Genomic DNA, 16,608 nt, shown 5'->3' with positions numbered 1-16,608 from the left:
GCACATTTGAAACGCAGCATTTTTCTCTGTGTTGTAAGACTTATGTAGAACTCAAACAAAGGACTGGATGGGTTTATTTCACATTTTGTGGGTCAGTAGACACTCAGGTTACCCAGATATATGTTCAAAAACATTGTACAAAAAAAGTGGATTTTTAATAATATGTCCCCTTCAGGATTTTTAAAATAATTTAGTGTGATAGGCTTTAGCAGAATTAGGACACTTATGATCCAACGAGGCTTGAATTTCTAGCTCCGTCCTCCCGATAGTTTAGAACTGAAGAAGGTCAAACCACTGAAACAAACAACTTCAAGACGATTTCTTGGTGTGCACACTGTTCATTTATTGGTATGAAGCTTAAACACAGCTTGAGCAAACAGGAGCATCTTAATATATAATTTTCAGGTCACAGCAAATAAATTTTCACATGAACAATGAGGACTTTAAATATCCAAAGCGAAGCACATTCTTATAAAATCCATTAATTCTAAACACTGAAAATACAGCATTGAAAAAACACAACAGAAGCAAAATACATGATAATCACAATTCACACATTTCTTCATTAAGTATTCACCATGACGACCGTGTTTTACAGAGGACGTCACACCTACCAGGAGCTAGGGTGTAAGAATAAAAGGTCACATATCCTCCTCCTCTTCTTCAGTTTAAATGAGTCTCAGAGCTCCTCAAAACATGTGTGTGAAGTTTCTTGTTCTAAATCCACTCTGATCCTGTATTTGATCATGCCTATAAACCCCTCTATTTCAGCCCTGCTCAGAACAGGCTGTTTCTGTGTCTGTACCTTTAAATATGTAAATGAGTTGTGTCTGACCACGCCACCTCTCTGGAAGGGCTTGGGTGTACTCGGTCTTTCTCGCTCCATGTCCTATTGTTTACGGTGAGAAGGCAGAGTCAGAGGGCAGAACAAACACCTAGCTGTGGGAGTGTCACCCACCTGGGGGAGGGGCTACTGCCCTTTGTGATGTCATGAAGGGAACTCCGTCCTGAATTAGTAAGTCGTTCCCAACTCTCTCTCTGTCTCTCTCTCTCCTCTGTTTCTAACTCTATCCACTATCCTATCTCAAAATAAATGAATAAAAGCCCCAAAATAAAAATAATTAAGAAAATATTAAAAATAAACCTTCCTTTACTTTATTTCAAATAGTTTTGAATGGGAAAAAATTTGTTTTTAGTTAGTTTTTATCCTTATTTTATCCTTGGCAGAATTGGCCCCCCTCCTGTTTTTTCATTCTTCTTCTGTTGCTGTTTATTACCACGTGAAAGCAAAACACCTTTGTAGAAATTAGTTGGGTTTTTTTTGCTTGGACAAAATTGTTCCCCCTAAATTTGCCTCCCTATCTTTACTGTCTTGGCTCTTGCAGGTTTCTGAGAAACTCCTTTATTTCTCTGCACATTATGCCTGTGTATTTATTCTTCTCCAGGATTCTGATGCTGTTCTCACGGTTGAAGGATATTTCTGGTATTGCTGCTGCCTTCATGTGATACTGTGTCGACCCGTGGGAGTCATTTTGATTAAAGTATAAATGATTTGCATATTTGTTGTAAAGCATCTGTTTGTCTGAAGGTTCTGCAGGTTCATTTTTGAGCAGTTTCTGAAATATCTGCTCAGCTTTGGCCTTGCTGTGATGTGACTTTGCATAGATAGTTGCGAGGTCTGTTTCCTTTTTGAGTGAAGAATGAGGGTAAAGAGAGAGCAGCTCCTCGTGGAGAGCGATTGCTCTGTCCATCATGCTTTGTTCTGGATCAGGGTAATTTCTGCTTTTATAAACGATCCTCCATCTGTAGCAGAGCGCAACTAATTTCTTGAGATAACACACATCTGGATGTTCTTTCAGAACTTTCTCTGCCAAATCAATGGCCTCATCAACTGATATGTATTTTATGTAAAGGTTTAGTAAGGCCCACATGCCACTGCCACTGCAGCACAGAGTGCTCACATTTCCAGCCAACTCACGGACTTCATCCCGAATGTTTTCTCCTTCATTAGCCCGTTGTTCAAGGTAGAGCGCAGCGAGGTACAAGTTCTCTGGATCCCGTTCCTTGGCTTGTCTCATTTTCTCCAACAGGTCAGGGTCAAGCCTTGGGTCACTGAAGTTTTGGGCCTTCTTTAACCATATGACATAGCTGGTGTTCCAATCCACCATGTCCGGCTGCATCCTGGCAGCTTTCTCGTAGTAATCAACAACCAGCTTCTTATCCTCTCCTAAGAACATCAGGGTCCAGGCCTTTTCAGCGTAGATCTCTGGATGGAGGTCGTCCTGGGATGGAGATGGGTATTTTTTCATCAGGGCATCAACCTTTGACAGGTAAGCCTGACTCTCCTCTTGATCTCCCAGGTGGTGGTGCAGCCAGGCCAGGTTCCCGTAGTTCACCACTAACCAAGGACCCTCATCTGCATCTCTCAGCTTGTTGAGGGTCTCTGCAGCCTTCTGGAACAAACTCTTAGCCTCTTCATTTAACCCCAGCTTATACTGAATGATCCCCCACAGGTTGTAATTGTGGCCCAGCTTTCTATTTCCCTTCTCTGTGCTGAAGTCCTCCATCTTGTGCGTGAGGCGTAACAGTTTCGGCTTGCTGCGGTCCAGGTCCCAGGTGAAGTGGCACTGCAGGGACTCCAGTGTGGTTTGACTCTGAGCAGCACTGATGGAGAATCAAAAATCAAACATTTAAACACATCAGCAGCTAGTTTGGATATGCTTTGAAGTGTGCTATGGAAGCGGGTCTATATCTTACAACTTATCAATAACGACACACACCATCCCAGCCACTGCCTGTTCATCCTGCTGATATCTAGCAGCGCACATGTATGTTCTGCTACTTGATGACTGTATTTATGTTTGCAGTTTCTCCTCTACTCTTCAAATCCGATGTACACAGCAACGCAGAAGCTTCGTTTGTCAACCTGAGCTGTCAATCGTGCCTTTATTCCCCTTTTTGTATCGTCAGCTAACTAAGTAAACTTCTCAGATAAATGAAAAACAGACTAAATTCTTTGACATTACTGCATGGGCTCAGGAACAGTTTCCTGTTTCAGGAGACATCACATCTCTGGATTCACAAAGGTTAGCTGAAACTTTTGTTTTTGTCTTTTATTATCGCTGTTGCATGGGAACTGATGGTTCTTTTAACCAATCAGTGGACGGCGGTGTGTCTTGATTCTACCTTATCGGTACGCTTGGCACCCCAACAGAAGGGTACCAAAAAGTAGGATGTTACAGATCGGTTATTTGGTACTGTTCCCAACTTTTGATGGTGGAAAAGACAACAAATGATGATGGTGGAAATAGAGCAATAAACTGCCATACCTGCAATCGTGACTCGTCACCTTGCAGTGAAAATATTTGGAGCGTAAAATAAGACCAAGGAGAGCCTGGCTAAATCCTTTGGGGGGACAGGCCTACTGCAGAGTGGTATTAATGACCCTGTCCCAACTTTTTTTTTAAATGTGTTACTAGCATAAAATATTAAATGGTCATAGTTTTCCAAAAAACATTCAATGTCTCAGCTTCAACAGTTGACATGTTGTCTTTGTGCTATTTTTAATTAATTAGTCTTTATCTTTACATTTTACACAATGTCCCAACTTCTATTGAACGTGTGGGGTTCTTTGTTGTTAACATGTACTTCTTCTTAAAATGTATTCTTCCTTTATAAAGTAATTTACGTATATATACTTTATGTTTTTATTGCCTGAAGGACCAGCAATTGAAAAGTTAATGTGCAACCTGATTGTGTGCAATTAAATTTATGAACCTTGAACCTTCTTACTGCTGCAGCTGATACCTTACTTCCTTGTACCTTTAGTATGTTTTCATAAAACAGCAGAGTATTTATATTCTGTGGTAATCCTTATTTTACTGAAGGTAAATATACAATTATAATTCCACCTCTTCAAAAATAAACAAAAAAACAATCAGTCATAATGTTGATTCCTTAAAAGGAAACACAAATTAAAATCAAATCTTTTTTTTTTAAGTTTATTTTTGGGCTTTTTGGGCTTTTAATGGAGAGATAGGACAGTGGATAGAATTAGAAATCAGAGAGAGAGAGAGAGTGTGGAACGACATGCGGGAAAGGGTCCACAGTGCAGGATCGAACCTGGGCCGCCCGCTTGGAGGACTGCAGCCTCCATACATGGGGCGCGCGCACTAACCACAGCCCCACCAGCACCCCTGAAATCTAAATTTTGACCCCAGACAAACAAAATGTCACAAAAGCCTCAAAGTGAGAAAAGTAAACGTATGAAACACTAAAATAATGAAGCTAAAGGGGAAGAAAAAGACTAATAGGAAAGGGTTTGGAATCACTGAATTAGAAACATGTAAACATTCGTATGCAAGTCAGATACTCACCTCATCTTTCTGCTGTTTCTTCCTCTCAGTCGTTTTCTGAAGATGACTTAGTCGAGCAGATATTTCCTCTTGATGTTGCTCTCTGGTTACAGTCGCTCCAGCTTCAGCTCTCTGGTGTGGATGACGTGATGATGTGCAGCAGCAGCTTTAAATGTCCGTGATAGAGGCGTGACACTTTGGAAGTCGTAAATCCACCTTTCTTTATCAGCAGGAGGTCATCTGACTCTCCTTTATTGAGAATCAATTATTTGTATAGAAAGAATAGAATAGTATAGAATAGAAACTTAAGTCCTCAGTTTTCCGGCAATTTATTCAAGGAGGAAAAAGTTCCTTCTCAAAGAATTGATGTATTGCTGTAATCACTTTTTGCTAGATTCCCTAGTAGTGCTGTAGTCAAGACCACACAAACCGAGACCAAGACATAACCGAGACCAGAGTGCTCCAAGTTCAAGACAAGACCGAGACAGTTAAGGGTCCAGACCAATGAAGACCAAGACCAAGGCAGGGCGAGACTGAGTCAAGACCTAGACCTAGGCAGGTCAAGACCTAGACCAAGGCAGGGCAAGACCGAGTCAAGACCAAGACCAAGACCAAGACCAAGGTGGGGCTAGACCGAGACAAGACCAAGACCATAAATATCACTACGAAATCATCATCTTGTGTTTAGGGGGCGTGTGACTCACTTAAATCGTAACACCGGGAAAGTTGTGGACGTAACCGAGGGATAAAAATCTAACTTCAAATGAATTGAAGTTATTTAATCTTTTAGAAAGAGGTGTTTTCCTTCTAATCACAGTAATGACGTGGAAAAACTCAGTGGTAGTCTTGACAGGTCTTGATTGAAAATCTGGAGTCCACCCAGTGTCATGATTTGGTCTTGTTTGGTTTTGGCGTTTGGGTTTCCATGTTTTGATTTGAAAGTCAGACTGAGACAGCATTTCCAGCATGGAGAGCGCCTTCAATGGGACTCGTCTTGATCTTGTCTCGGTCCCGCCCTGCCTTGTTCTTCACTCAGTCTTGATCCCTAAATGTCTGTCTTAACTTGTCTTAACTCTGTCTCGTTCTCGGAGCACTCTGGTCACGGGTATGATTTGGTCTCCATAAGGAATGATCTTGACTACAGCCTCGCACGGGGCACCAATTATGTTAGGGTTTTATGGAGTCAATTTTGCTATTAAATTAATATTATTATATGATTATGATTAATTAATTATTAATATAAATTAACAATGTAATTAATGTGAATTAATATCAACGGGGCACCACCCTGAAATCAGGGAACAATAACCAAATAACACAAAATCAGTCTTGATATCGGTTAAATACTAATATTATTATTTAATATATACCTTATTTAAATAAATGAAAGGCATGAATCCGTTCACTAACCCTCGCACCCAGCTTATGTCACAGAAAGTGTCACAGTTCAGAAGGATGACATTTGGTCACATGTGGCTGGTCCTAACAACACACTAACAGAATCATTCACCGTCAATCAGTCTCCACTCCACGTAAACAAACATGATGGTCCAGCTAAATGAGGTTAGCTCTTACCGTGCACATCGGTAAATATTTTGTCAGAAAGATTGTGGTTTTGTTTTACAGGACCGATGTGCTAACACTCGTGTTGTTGCCACAAATCAACAAGTTGGTCCTGAAATGATGACGTCCATCTTCAGTCAGCTTGTTTCCTGATTGGCTTATGTTTCATTCCATGTGACAATTCAGAGTCTGTGCTCGGCCATCCTCTGTGTTCTCCCAACACAACAGAAGTTCTGTTTGTAAATATTGAACACGTTTAATATCTACAATTTCAAAATCACGGCGGTCCGATCGTCTTCTGAGCAGATAGGGGAGGTTAAATCACTCTTAACACACATCACACCACAGGAGAGTCTGGCTAGATTATTTTTGCAGAGACATAAAAGTCAGCACACTAACACAACCATTCAAAAAAGCCTGTTTTAACAGCAGAAATTAACATGTTTACAGCCTGGTTAAAAAAATAATAATAATACGTCTGATTAGCTCATGTCTCAATAGGCACACACTGTACAGGGGTGAAGTTTTTCAAAGCTCATCCTTTTTGATTTGACGAAGGATAAGAGTTATTCACAATAAGGCGTGTAGCTGACCTGATTGATAGGCGGGTGCGGTGTAACGGTTTGTCAGGAGGCTTAAAAGTCACCTTTAGCTCCAGATCTCAGCCTGTCGTTAGGTTGACTGACAGTTATGGTGAGACAGCATTTCCAGCATTGACAAAGCATGGTCTCCACCCCTAAATGTCTTGGTCTTGACTACAACACTACTAGGGAATCTAGCAAAAATTGATTACAGCAATACATCAATTCTTTGAGAAGGAACTTTTTCCTCCTTGAATAAATTGCAGGGAAACTGAGGACTTAAGTTTCCATTCTCAAGAAAGGAGAGTCAGATAACATCCTGCTGATAAAGAAAGGTGGATTTACAACTTCCCAAGTGTCATGCCTCTGTCACGGACATTTAAAGCTGCTACTGCTGCACATCATCACGTCATTTACACTAGAGAGCTGAAGCTCGAGTGACTGTAACCAGAGAGCAACATCAAGAGGAAACATCTGCTCAATGTTTCCTGTGTGATGAGGCAAATTTAGGGGGAACAATTATGTCCAAGCAAAAAAAAGTTATTTCTAATGAGGTGTGTTGCTTTCACATGTGGTTATAAAAATTGGCTGTTTTCATGAATTAACGTCATACTGGTACCTCATAATCCCAATTTAAGGTCTCATTTAGACCAACTAAAGTAGCAAAAGTTCCCAGACTGTTTAGTTTTACCCAGTTTTCTTTTGGTTTGGGTTTGAAACATGGGGAGATACTCGTTTCTTTAGAGGACACACTTTGCTCAGGAATCTTCGATCTTTGCAGTTCAGACGCAAACCCCACTCTGATCTGTCAGGATCAGCTGAGCCGATAAGTCATGGGTCACTGATGTGACTTGACCTGATCGTAGATGCATTCAGGCTGCTATGTGCTGAAGAGAGCTATATGGATTACAACAAGCATTATCACCCTCCAGGTGCGCGTACATGCACAGTTAATTCCCAGTTGAGTGGTCTTGGTCTTGACCTGCCTAGGTCTAGGTCTTGACTCAGTCTTGCCCTACCTTGGTTTCGATACCTAAATGTCTTGGTCTTGTCTCTGTCTCGCCCTGCCTTGGTCTTATTCTTCATTGGTCTAGACCCCTAAATGTCTCAGTCTTGTCTTGAACTCGGGGCACTCTGATCTCGGTTATGTCTTGGTCTCGGTTTGTGTGGTCTTGACTACTGCACTACTAGGGAATCTAGCAAAAAATGGATTACAGCAATACATCAAAACCTTTTCCTCCTTGAAAAAATTGCAGGGAAACTGAGGACTTTAAGTTTACATTCTCAAGAAAGGAGAGTCAGATAACATCCTGCTGATAAAGAAAGGTGGACTTGGTCTTGTCTCGGGTATCAGACTGAGTGGACTCCAGATTTTCAATCAAGACCTGTCAAGACCACCACTGAGTTTTTCCACGTCATTACTGTGATTAGAAGGAAAACGCCTCTTTCTAAAAGACTAAATAACTTAAATTCATTTGAAGGTTGATTTTTATCCCTCGGTTACGTCCACAACTTTCCCGGTGTTACAGTCTAAGTGAGTCACACGCCCCCTAAACACAAGATGATGACTTCGTAGTGATGTTTATGGTCTTGGTCTTGGTCTTGACTTGGTCTCGCCCTGCCTTGGTTTCGATACCTAAATGTCTTGGCCTTGTCTCTGTCTCGCCCTGCCTTGGTCTTCGTCTTCATTGGTCTGGATCCTTAACTGTCTTGGTCTTGTCTTGAACTCGGAGCACTCTGGTCTCGGTTATGTCTTGGTCTCGGTTTGTGTGGTCTTGACTACAGCACTACTAGGGAATCTAGCAAAAAGTGATTACAGCAATACATCAATTCTTTGAGGAGGAACTTTTTCCTCCTTGAATAAATTGCAGGGAAACTGAGGACTTAAGTTTCCATTCTCAAGAAAGGAGAGTCAGATAACAGCCTGCTGATAAAGAAAGGTGGATTTATGACTTCCAAAGTGTCACGCCTCTATCACGGACATTTAAAGCTGCTGCTGCACATCATCACGTCATCCACACTAGAGAGCTGAAGCTGGAGCGACTGTAACCAGAGAGCAACATCAAGAGGAAACATCTGCTCGACTAAGTCATCTTCAGAAAACGACTGAGAGGAAGAAACAGCAGAAAGATGAGGTGAGTATCTGACTTGCGTACAAATGTTTACATGTTTCTCATTTCTTTATTCCAAACCCTTTCCTATTAGTCTTTTTCTTCCCCTTTAGCTTCATTATTTTAGTGTTTCATACGTTTACTTTTCTCACTTTGAGGCTTTTGTGACATTTTGTTTGTCTGGGGTCAAAATTTTGATTTTAGGGGCGCTGGTGGGGCAGTGGTTAGTGCGTGCGCCCCATGTATGGAGGCTATAGTCCTCCAAGCGGGCGGCTCAGGTTCAATCCCTCCTGTGGACCCATTCCCGCATGTCCCACTTTTGTTGACACTTCATAACAGCCAATGAAAGATTTTGTTGAAAAGGAAACGCCTCTGTTCTGACAGCTAATTACACACGACTGTGCCGTTGAGTGACAATACTTGTAGCCAGGCTCTCCTTGGTCTTATTTTATGCTCCAAATATTTTCACTGCAAGGTGACGAGTCACGATTGCAGGTAGGGCAGTTTATTGCTCTATTTCCACCATCATCATTTGTTGTCTTTTCCACTGTCAGAAGTTGGGAACGGTACCAAATAACCGATCTGTACCTTCCTACTTTTTTGGTACCCTTCTGTTGGGGTGCCAATAAGGTAGAATCAAGACACACCGCCGTCCACTGATTGGTTAAAAGAACCATCAGTTCCCGTGCGACAGCGGTAATAAAAGACAAAAACAAAGATTTCAGCTAACCTTTGTGAATCCAGAGATGTGACGTCTCCTGGAAACTGTTCCTGAGCCCATGCAGTGATGTCAAAGAGTTTGGTCTGTTTTTCATTTATCTGAGAAGTTTACTTAGTTAGCTGACGATACAAAAAGGGGAATAAAGGCACGATTGAAAGCTCAGGTTGACAAACAAAGCTTCTGCGTTGCTATGTACATCGGATTTGAAGAGTAGAGGAGAAACTGCAAACATAAATACAGTCATCAAGTAGCAGAACATACATGTGCGCTGCTAGATATCAGCAGGATGAACAGGCTGGGATGGTCTGTGTCGTTATTGATAAGGTGTAAGATATAGACCTCCTTGCATAGCACACTTCAAAGCATATCCAAAGTAGCTGCTGATATGTTTAAACGTTTGTTTTTTTATTCTCCATCAGTGCTGCTCAGAGTCAAACCACACTGGAGTCTCTACAGTGCCACTTCACCTGGAACCTGGTCCACAGCAGGCCTAAACTTTTACGTCTCACATACAAGATGGAGGACTTCAGCAAAGAGAAGGGAAATCGATGGCTGGGCCACATTTACAACCTGTGGGGGTTCATTCAGTATAAGCTGGGGTTAAATGAAGAGGCGAGGAGCTTGTTTCAGAAGGCTGCAGAGGCCCTCAACAAGCTGAGAAATGCAGATGTGGGTCCTTGGTTAGTGGTGAACTACGGGAACCTGGCCTGGCTGCACCACCACCTGGGAGATCAAGCAGAGAGTCAGGCTTACCTGTCAAAGGTTGATGCCCTGATGGAAAAATACCCATCTCCATCCCAGGGCGAGCTCCATCCAGAGATCTACGCTGAAACTGCCTGGACCCTGATGTTCTTAGGAGAGGATAAGAAGCTGGTTGTTGATTACTTTGAGAAAGCTGCCAGGATGCAGCCGGACATGGTGGATTGGAACACCAGCTATGTCATATGGTTAAAGAATGCCCAAAACTTCAGTGACACAAGGCTGGACCCTGACCTGTTGGAGAAAATGAGACAAGCCAAGGAACGGGATCTAGAGAACGTGTACCTCGCTGCTCTCTACCTTAAGCAACTTGCTGATGAAGGAAAAAAGATTCGAGATGAAGTCTGTGAGTTGGCTGGAAATGTGAGCACTCTGTGCTACAGTAGCAGTGGCATGTGGGCCTTACTAAACCTTTACATAGATCACATATCTGCTGATGACGCCATTGTTTTGGCAGAGAAAGTTCTAAAAGAACATCCAGATGTGCGTTTTCTGAAGAGATTTGTTGCGCTCTGCTACAGATCGAGGATCGTTTATAAAAGCAGTAGTTCCCCAGAACAAAGCATGATGGACAAAGCAATCGCTCTCCACGAGGAGCTGCTCTCTCTTTACCCTCACTCTTCACTCAAAAACGAAACAGATCTTGCATCTATCTATGCAAAGTCACGTCACAGCAAGGCCAAAGCTGAGCAGATATTTAAGAAACTGCTCAGAAATGAACCTGCAGAACCTTCAGACAAACAGATGCTTTACAACAAATATGCAAATCATTTATACTTTAATCGAAAAGACTACCACGGGTCGACACAGTATCACATGAAGGCAGCAGCAATACCAGGAAAATCCTACTTCCGTAAGAACAGCATCAGAATCCTGGAGAAGAATAAAGACAGAGAAATTGAGGAGTTTCTCAGAAACCTGCAAGAGCCAACGCAGTAAAGATAGGGAGGCAAATTTAGGGGGAACAATTATGTCCAAGCAAAAAAAAAAACTAATTTCTACGAAGGCGTTTTGCTTTCACAAATGGTAATAAATGAATAGTGAATTTCCTGCCCTTCAAAACTATTTGAAATAAATTAAAGGAAGGTTTGTTTTTATTATTTTCTTAATTATTTTTATTTTTGGGCTTTTATGCGTTTATTTAGAGATAGGACAGTGGATAGAGTTAGAAACGGGAGAGAAAGACAGAGACAGTCGGGGACGACTTACCAATTCAGGACGGAGTTCCCTTCATGACATCACAAAGGGCAGTAGCCCCTCCCCCAGGTGGGTGACACTCCCACAGCTAGGTGTTTCTTCTGCCCTCTGAGTCTGCCTTCTCACCGTAAACAATAGGACATGGAGCGAGAAAGCCCGAGACACCCAAGCCCTTCCAGAGAGGGGGCGTGGTCAGACACAGCATTTACCTATTTAAAGGTACAGACACAGAAACAGCCTGTTCTGAGCAGGGCTGAAATAGAGGGGTTTATAGGCATGATCAAATACAGGATCAGAGTGGATTTAGAACAAGAAACTTCACACACATGTTTTGAGGAGCTCTGAGACTTATTTAAACTGAAGAGGAGGAGGAGGATATGTGACCTTTAATTCTTCCACCCTAGCTCCTGGTAGGTGTGACGTCCTCTGTAAAACACGGTCGTCATGGTGAATACTTAATGAAGAAATGTGTGAATTGTGATTATCATGTATTTTGCTTCTGTTGTGTTTTTTCAATGCTGTATTTTCAGTGTTTAGAATTAATGGATTTTATAAGAATGTGCTTCGCTTTGGATATTTAAAGTCCTCATTGTTCATGTGAAAATTTATTTGCTGTGACCTGAAAATTATATATTAAGATGCTCCTGTTTGCTCAAGCTATGTTTAACCTTCATACCAGTAAATGAACAGTGTGCACACCAAGAAATCGTCTTGAAGTTGTTTGTTTCAGTGGTTTCACCTTCTTCAGTTCTAAACCATCGGGAGGACGGAGCTAGAAATTCAAGCCTCGTCGGATCATAAGCGTCCTAATTCTGCTAAAGCCTATCACACTAAATTATTTTTAAAATCCTGGAGGGGACATATTATTAAAAATCCACTTTTTTTGTACAATGTTTTTGAACATATATCTGGGTAACCTGAGTGTCTACTGACCCACAAAATGTGAAATAAACCCATCCAGTCCATTGTTTGAGTTCTGCACAAGTCTTACAACACAGAGAAAAATGCTCCGTTTCAAATGTGCTCTCCTTGTGATGTCACAGTGGGATTCTGGTTAGAAAACAAACACTAATTTCTAACATAATATATTCCTTATAATTATTAGAGTAAGTTATTTGGCAGAAATATTCGAGTTCAACAAACACAACTGGAAGAAATTAGCTCTTTAGACAGATTAACAACTTCACATACACTTTACTGTCTGGGTTTACAAGTAGCACAGGCGCCATCTGCTGGTAAACTAAGAGTATTACAAGACGGCGTCCATAAACTGATTCATCATCATGTTGCAGAGTACGGTGAATTTATAATCTGCCGCTCTCCTCTCCAAACACATGCACGCTGGCAAACTGATCATGTATGTATGAGTATTTTATTCAGCCATTATACATCTACAATCATTTTTAAACAATACAGACAGTTCAAACATAGTCAACAGTCATGTGTTATTTAGCGACTGAAAAGGAAAAGGCAGAAGCAAAAAGATTGAGATGCTTACGTCATCAACACGCAGGAGGAGCGTGAGCAATTAACAGGAACGATACCTACTGTCTGAGCCTTTTATACACTTATTGTGTCAGGAAGAATAAGAACATTTCACAGCAGCACATGTTCTGATCATGTGTGTCTTGGCACAGTGAAAGACTAACCATCAATCATGGCATGGATGAACCACTTGTAGCTCCAAACAAACAACAGCAGAAGAGCAGTTCAAGTTATGTTGGTAGGAAATTTGTGTAATGTAGCACCAAACCCAAACTTTTTTTTGTATGCTCATGCTGAAATACAAAAATAGCTTGATTAAAGTTTCAAGTAACCATTAGAAAACCACTAAGTACTGGGTAGATATGGATTACTTCTTCATCACATGTTGTAGAGTAGCTAATGATTATTTAACGGATAATGAAAGCTGGATAAACCACACAAATCTACCTGTTAACTAATGGTTACCTAGAGCCCTTTTCACATATGCACTCCGGTTTATATCTAGTGGTTAGTTTCCCATTCGTCTCCCAGTAAGTATGCAAAATGTGTGTACCTTATTGTAAAGTGTTACCCATGTATATTGTGACTTGTTGTATCTCTCCAGTTGATTTTCCATAACACACATTGTCTATATGCTGCATTCCTGTACTGACTCCGCCCCACTCCGGGCTCCGGCTCATCATTGATGGTGAATTGAAGTTTTGGGCTGAATCCTGGAATAAAAGGAAAACAGATGTTGAAAAATAAAAACCTCATAGTCTGTCAGTGCAACAGGTTGATATTGACAGCATATGAATTTCCCCAAAACACTTGTTTTTCATTGTATATCTTGTTTTGAGTTATACATCATTCTCCTGAATGTTTATTCTGGACTCGGTGTGTGTGTGTGTGTGTGTGTGTGTGTGTGTGTGTGTGTGTGTGTGTGTGTGTGTGTGTGTGTGTGCCCCAGCTGCTTGGGGCCCCAGACCAGTAGGGGCCCCTCAGGGCTCACAAATGTAAACCAAAGCAGTGGCCCAAAATGACAGTAGGAAACCTCCCTCAGTGGGCCCCATCTGACAGCACTCACTGTTGTTGCCCTGCTAAGTGTCACATCCATTATTGCTTTGAAAACCAAAATGAGTTTCTGAAAGTCAACAAAGTAAAATGAAGAGGAATAATCCCCAAGAGACTCTAGAATTGCCACAGTGTGTGTGATGACGGAGGAATGTGGTCAGAGCCGTTGACAGGTTGGTCGGAGGTAGGTTAATGATGATTCACGCTCCGTCGATAAACACATTTTAAAGTATATTTTTAGTTGTTTAGATGAAATCAAACTGTGGTTTTCAGTTACTGATCATATTCGATTCATCCCGTATCAGTTCTGCAGAGTTTTGAATAATATTCATAAAGTTATTCATTAGTCGTGAATGTTAATGGCTAATGTACTGAATGTTAAGCTAGCGTCTCGCGCAATAGGAAACCCCGTAGTCTCTCCTAAATCACGTGTTTTTTCTTTTATCAGGGGAGATGTTTGATCCCGGCTCACAACACAATTCATCGGTTTCTGTTAATTTGTCTGTAAATACAGAGCCAGAACACACGGGGTTACATCAGCAATGCACAAACAGACCGTTATGTAACGTAACTTTCTACATAGTGTTGCAAACTGCTTATACTACTGCCTAACAAGTCTGTAATACGGCAGAATGAACATCCCTGCAGACATCATTTATTACAGATTGAGCTGCATCATTACCGGTGACGTCATCATTGTCTCACGTTTAGCAGCTTTACTTTTGTCTCCAAAAAGTTTGTAACCTTACAAACCGATCTATGTAGCCATTTACCCACGACCTATAGTTGTCATGGTAACAGTTGAATAAACAAACTGGACAACGGGCTGCAGACACTCAGGCTCCATCAAAATCTGGTAATATTACTGTACCTTTTGAGTCTGCGTGGTTCCTCATCTTCTCACAGCGTCTCTGCCGGCTTCCTCACCCTTTGTTTGTCAACAAATGCACGTGGTGTCAGAGGGGGAGGCGTGACCGTTTTTATGACACTGCAGTTGCACTCAGAGACCTCCAGATGGCACCAAAGCAAACCAAAACTGACAACATATTGAGGCTTTGATTTTTAATTTTTAAGAAAGGGAATGGAAATGAGGCCTGAGATATCTATAATAGTAATACTTTAATTGTAGGGCACTTTTCAAGACAGATGCATAAAGTGCTTTGCAGAATATGACCTGATGTTAAGATTTGTCCTCTAGAAGATGCAAATTCAGGTCAATTTTTTTTGTTAAGTCTTAGTTTGATTCAAAACTAGTACATGAGCATGAAGCACAAAATTGGAACGCAAAGTGTTTATTTTTTAATGTACAAGCAAAATAAAACAAAAGCAGCTTTACAAAGCAGGACATCATAAATTCATGTGCAATAAAAAAAAAGTGCATGCATATATAAGTGAGGGAGTTTGGTTGACTGACACAGGACATGAATTATAAAATCTGCTGTTTTAACAAGTTACATCAAATCTATCAAGTCAGCTAGATGAGTAAAAGTGTTTCTCAGTCGGTGACGGATACAAAGATAACCCTCCTACAGCTCAAAATCAGTGTATCAACTGGAGCTCTACTGAATATAAGCACAACAACCAAAAAATAAATCAAAGAAAGAGGTAGGCATCAAAGGTTTATTGGAACATCTTCAACTGTGAAAAGTGAATCTTCATAGTCATTGTTTTACATCTGTATTTTCATGCCTGAGAGAAAAGGTCTCATGGGAGAGAGAGTTGAGAAGATCAGAGTTTATGTGCATGTGTGGCTTTGAGATAAACATTCAACCTTTTTTTCCAGGCACAACTTCTACCTCTCTCTTCTTTTAAATGCATCGTTAGGAGCCGAGACTACTTTTGGACACAAACTTTTTATTCATCTTTTTTACCTTTACTGCCTGTGGTGGCGAAAAACACTCATTCAAGCAGCGAGTGCACAAGCAGAGCAAAAAGATTGTTCTCTTCAATTTTCAATCGGAGACCAGGAGTTTCAGGATCTCAGGCTCTCTGAGGAAGCCTGAAATCTATTCCTTATATTCCAACTCCCTTTCTTCTCTGTCTGTGCAAAGTCACAACACTTTTATTTGCACACACCAAGATCAAGATTATACAAATATTAAAGTTGTGTCAGGAGAGTGGAAGCCAACAGGCTTATACAAAGGGACCCTTTCTCAATAGATACAATTTAAAAACATACAATAATAATTTTAGTATGATATCTTCCACTCGTTAAGAGCGAAGTAGTCAGCCTCTCTCTCTCACTGATGCACCTGAAGAGTGTGGAGTCACCTGTTGCAGGTAAAACAAAAAGGCATCATTTCTACAGGTTATCGTTTTATCATAGAACCAACCAACTTGAGTTCTTTAACCTTCAATAGTAGATCAGATCAAACAGCACATCCAAACATTTACAAGTGTTTTTACTTCAAATACTGTGCTGGCTTGTTGGTAGAAACATTTCCACCCAAGAATGTGCAAAAACCAGTTGTCTTTCTTTTGCTGCATTTACCATTTATCTCAGCATTTTCAGATGCAATAAAGTTAAAATCAAAAACTTAAATCAAATAATTTACACATTTAGTGAGGTGATCTTACTGGTAAAACACACACTTCAAAAAAAGATCTGTGAGACAATGTCCAAATATTTCTCGGCAGCTTTCAGAAAACTCCCGGCCTCAGTGTAGTGCTTACACAGCTTTACAAAGTATTTTTCTCCGTCCATGGACCCTTGAAGGGGACTGTTCACATCAAAGTATAAATTAACTTAAAGCAAACACACAGTCTTGATTTAGTTCAATCAT

At 40.9% G+C, this 16,608-nt stretch overlaps 2 protein-coding genes across 2 annotated transcripts; one reads left to right on the top strand and one right to left on the bottom strand.

Moving 5' to 3' along the window:
* Positions 1–1,264: 1,264 nt before the first annotated feature.
* Positions 1,265–4,577, bottom strand: LOC132972082 (interferon-induced protein with tetratricopeptide repeats 1-like). The gene is made up of 2 exons (XM_061034978.1): positions 4,377–4,577; positions 1,265–2,664 (listed from the first exon to the last, which is right to left on the bottom strand). The coding sequence occupies exons 1-2, from the start codon at positions 4,379–4,381 to the stop codon at positions 1,365–1,367; spliced, it is 1,305 nt and encodes a 434-aa protein (XP_060890961.1). The 5' UTR covers positions 4,382–4,577; the 3' UTR covers positions 1,265–1,364.
* A 3,664-nt stretch (positions 4,578–8,241) lies between these two features.
* Positions 8,242–11,964, top strand: LOC132972083 (interferon-induced protein with tetratricopeptide repeats 1B-like). Its single transcript, XM_061034979.1, has 2 exons — positions 8,242–8,634; positions 9,751–11,964. The coding sequence occupies exons 1-2, from the start codon at positions 8,630–8,632 to the stop codon at positions 11,027–11,029; spliced, it is 1,284 nt and encodes a 427-aa protein (XP_060890962.1). The 5' UTR covers positions 8,242–8,629; the 3' UTR covers positions 11,030–11,964.
* Positions 11,965–16,608: the final 4,644 nt, after the last annotated feature.

The sequence above is a fragment of the Labrus mixtus genome, chromosome 3, assembly GCF_963584025.1.
Source record: "Labrus mixtus chromosome 3, fLabMix1.1, whole genome shotgun sequence".
Taxonomy (NCBI): Eukaryota; Metazoa; Chordata; class Actinopteri; order Labriformes; family Labridae; genus Labrus; species Labrus mixtus.
The sequence above is the reverse complement of the archived record's forward strand: the minus strand, read 5'-3'. Positions and strand labels throughout refer to the sequence as shown.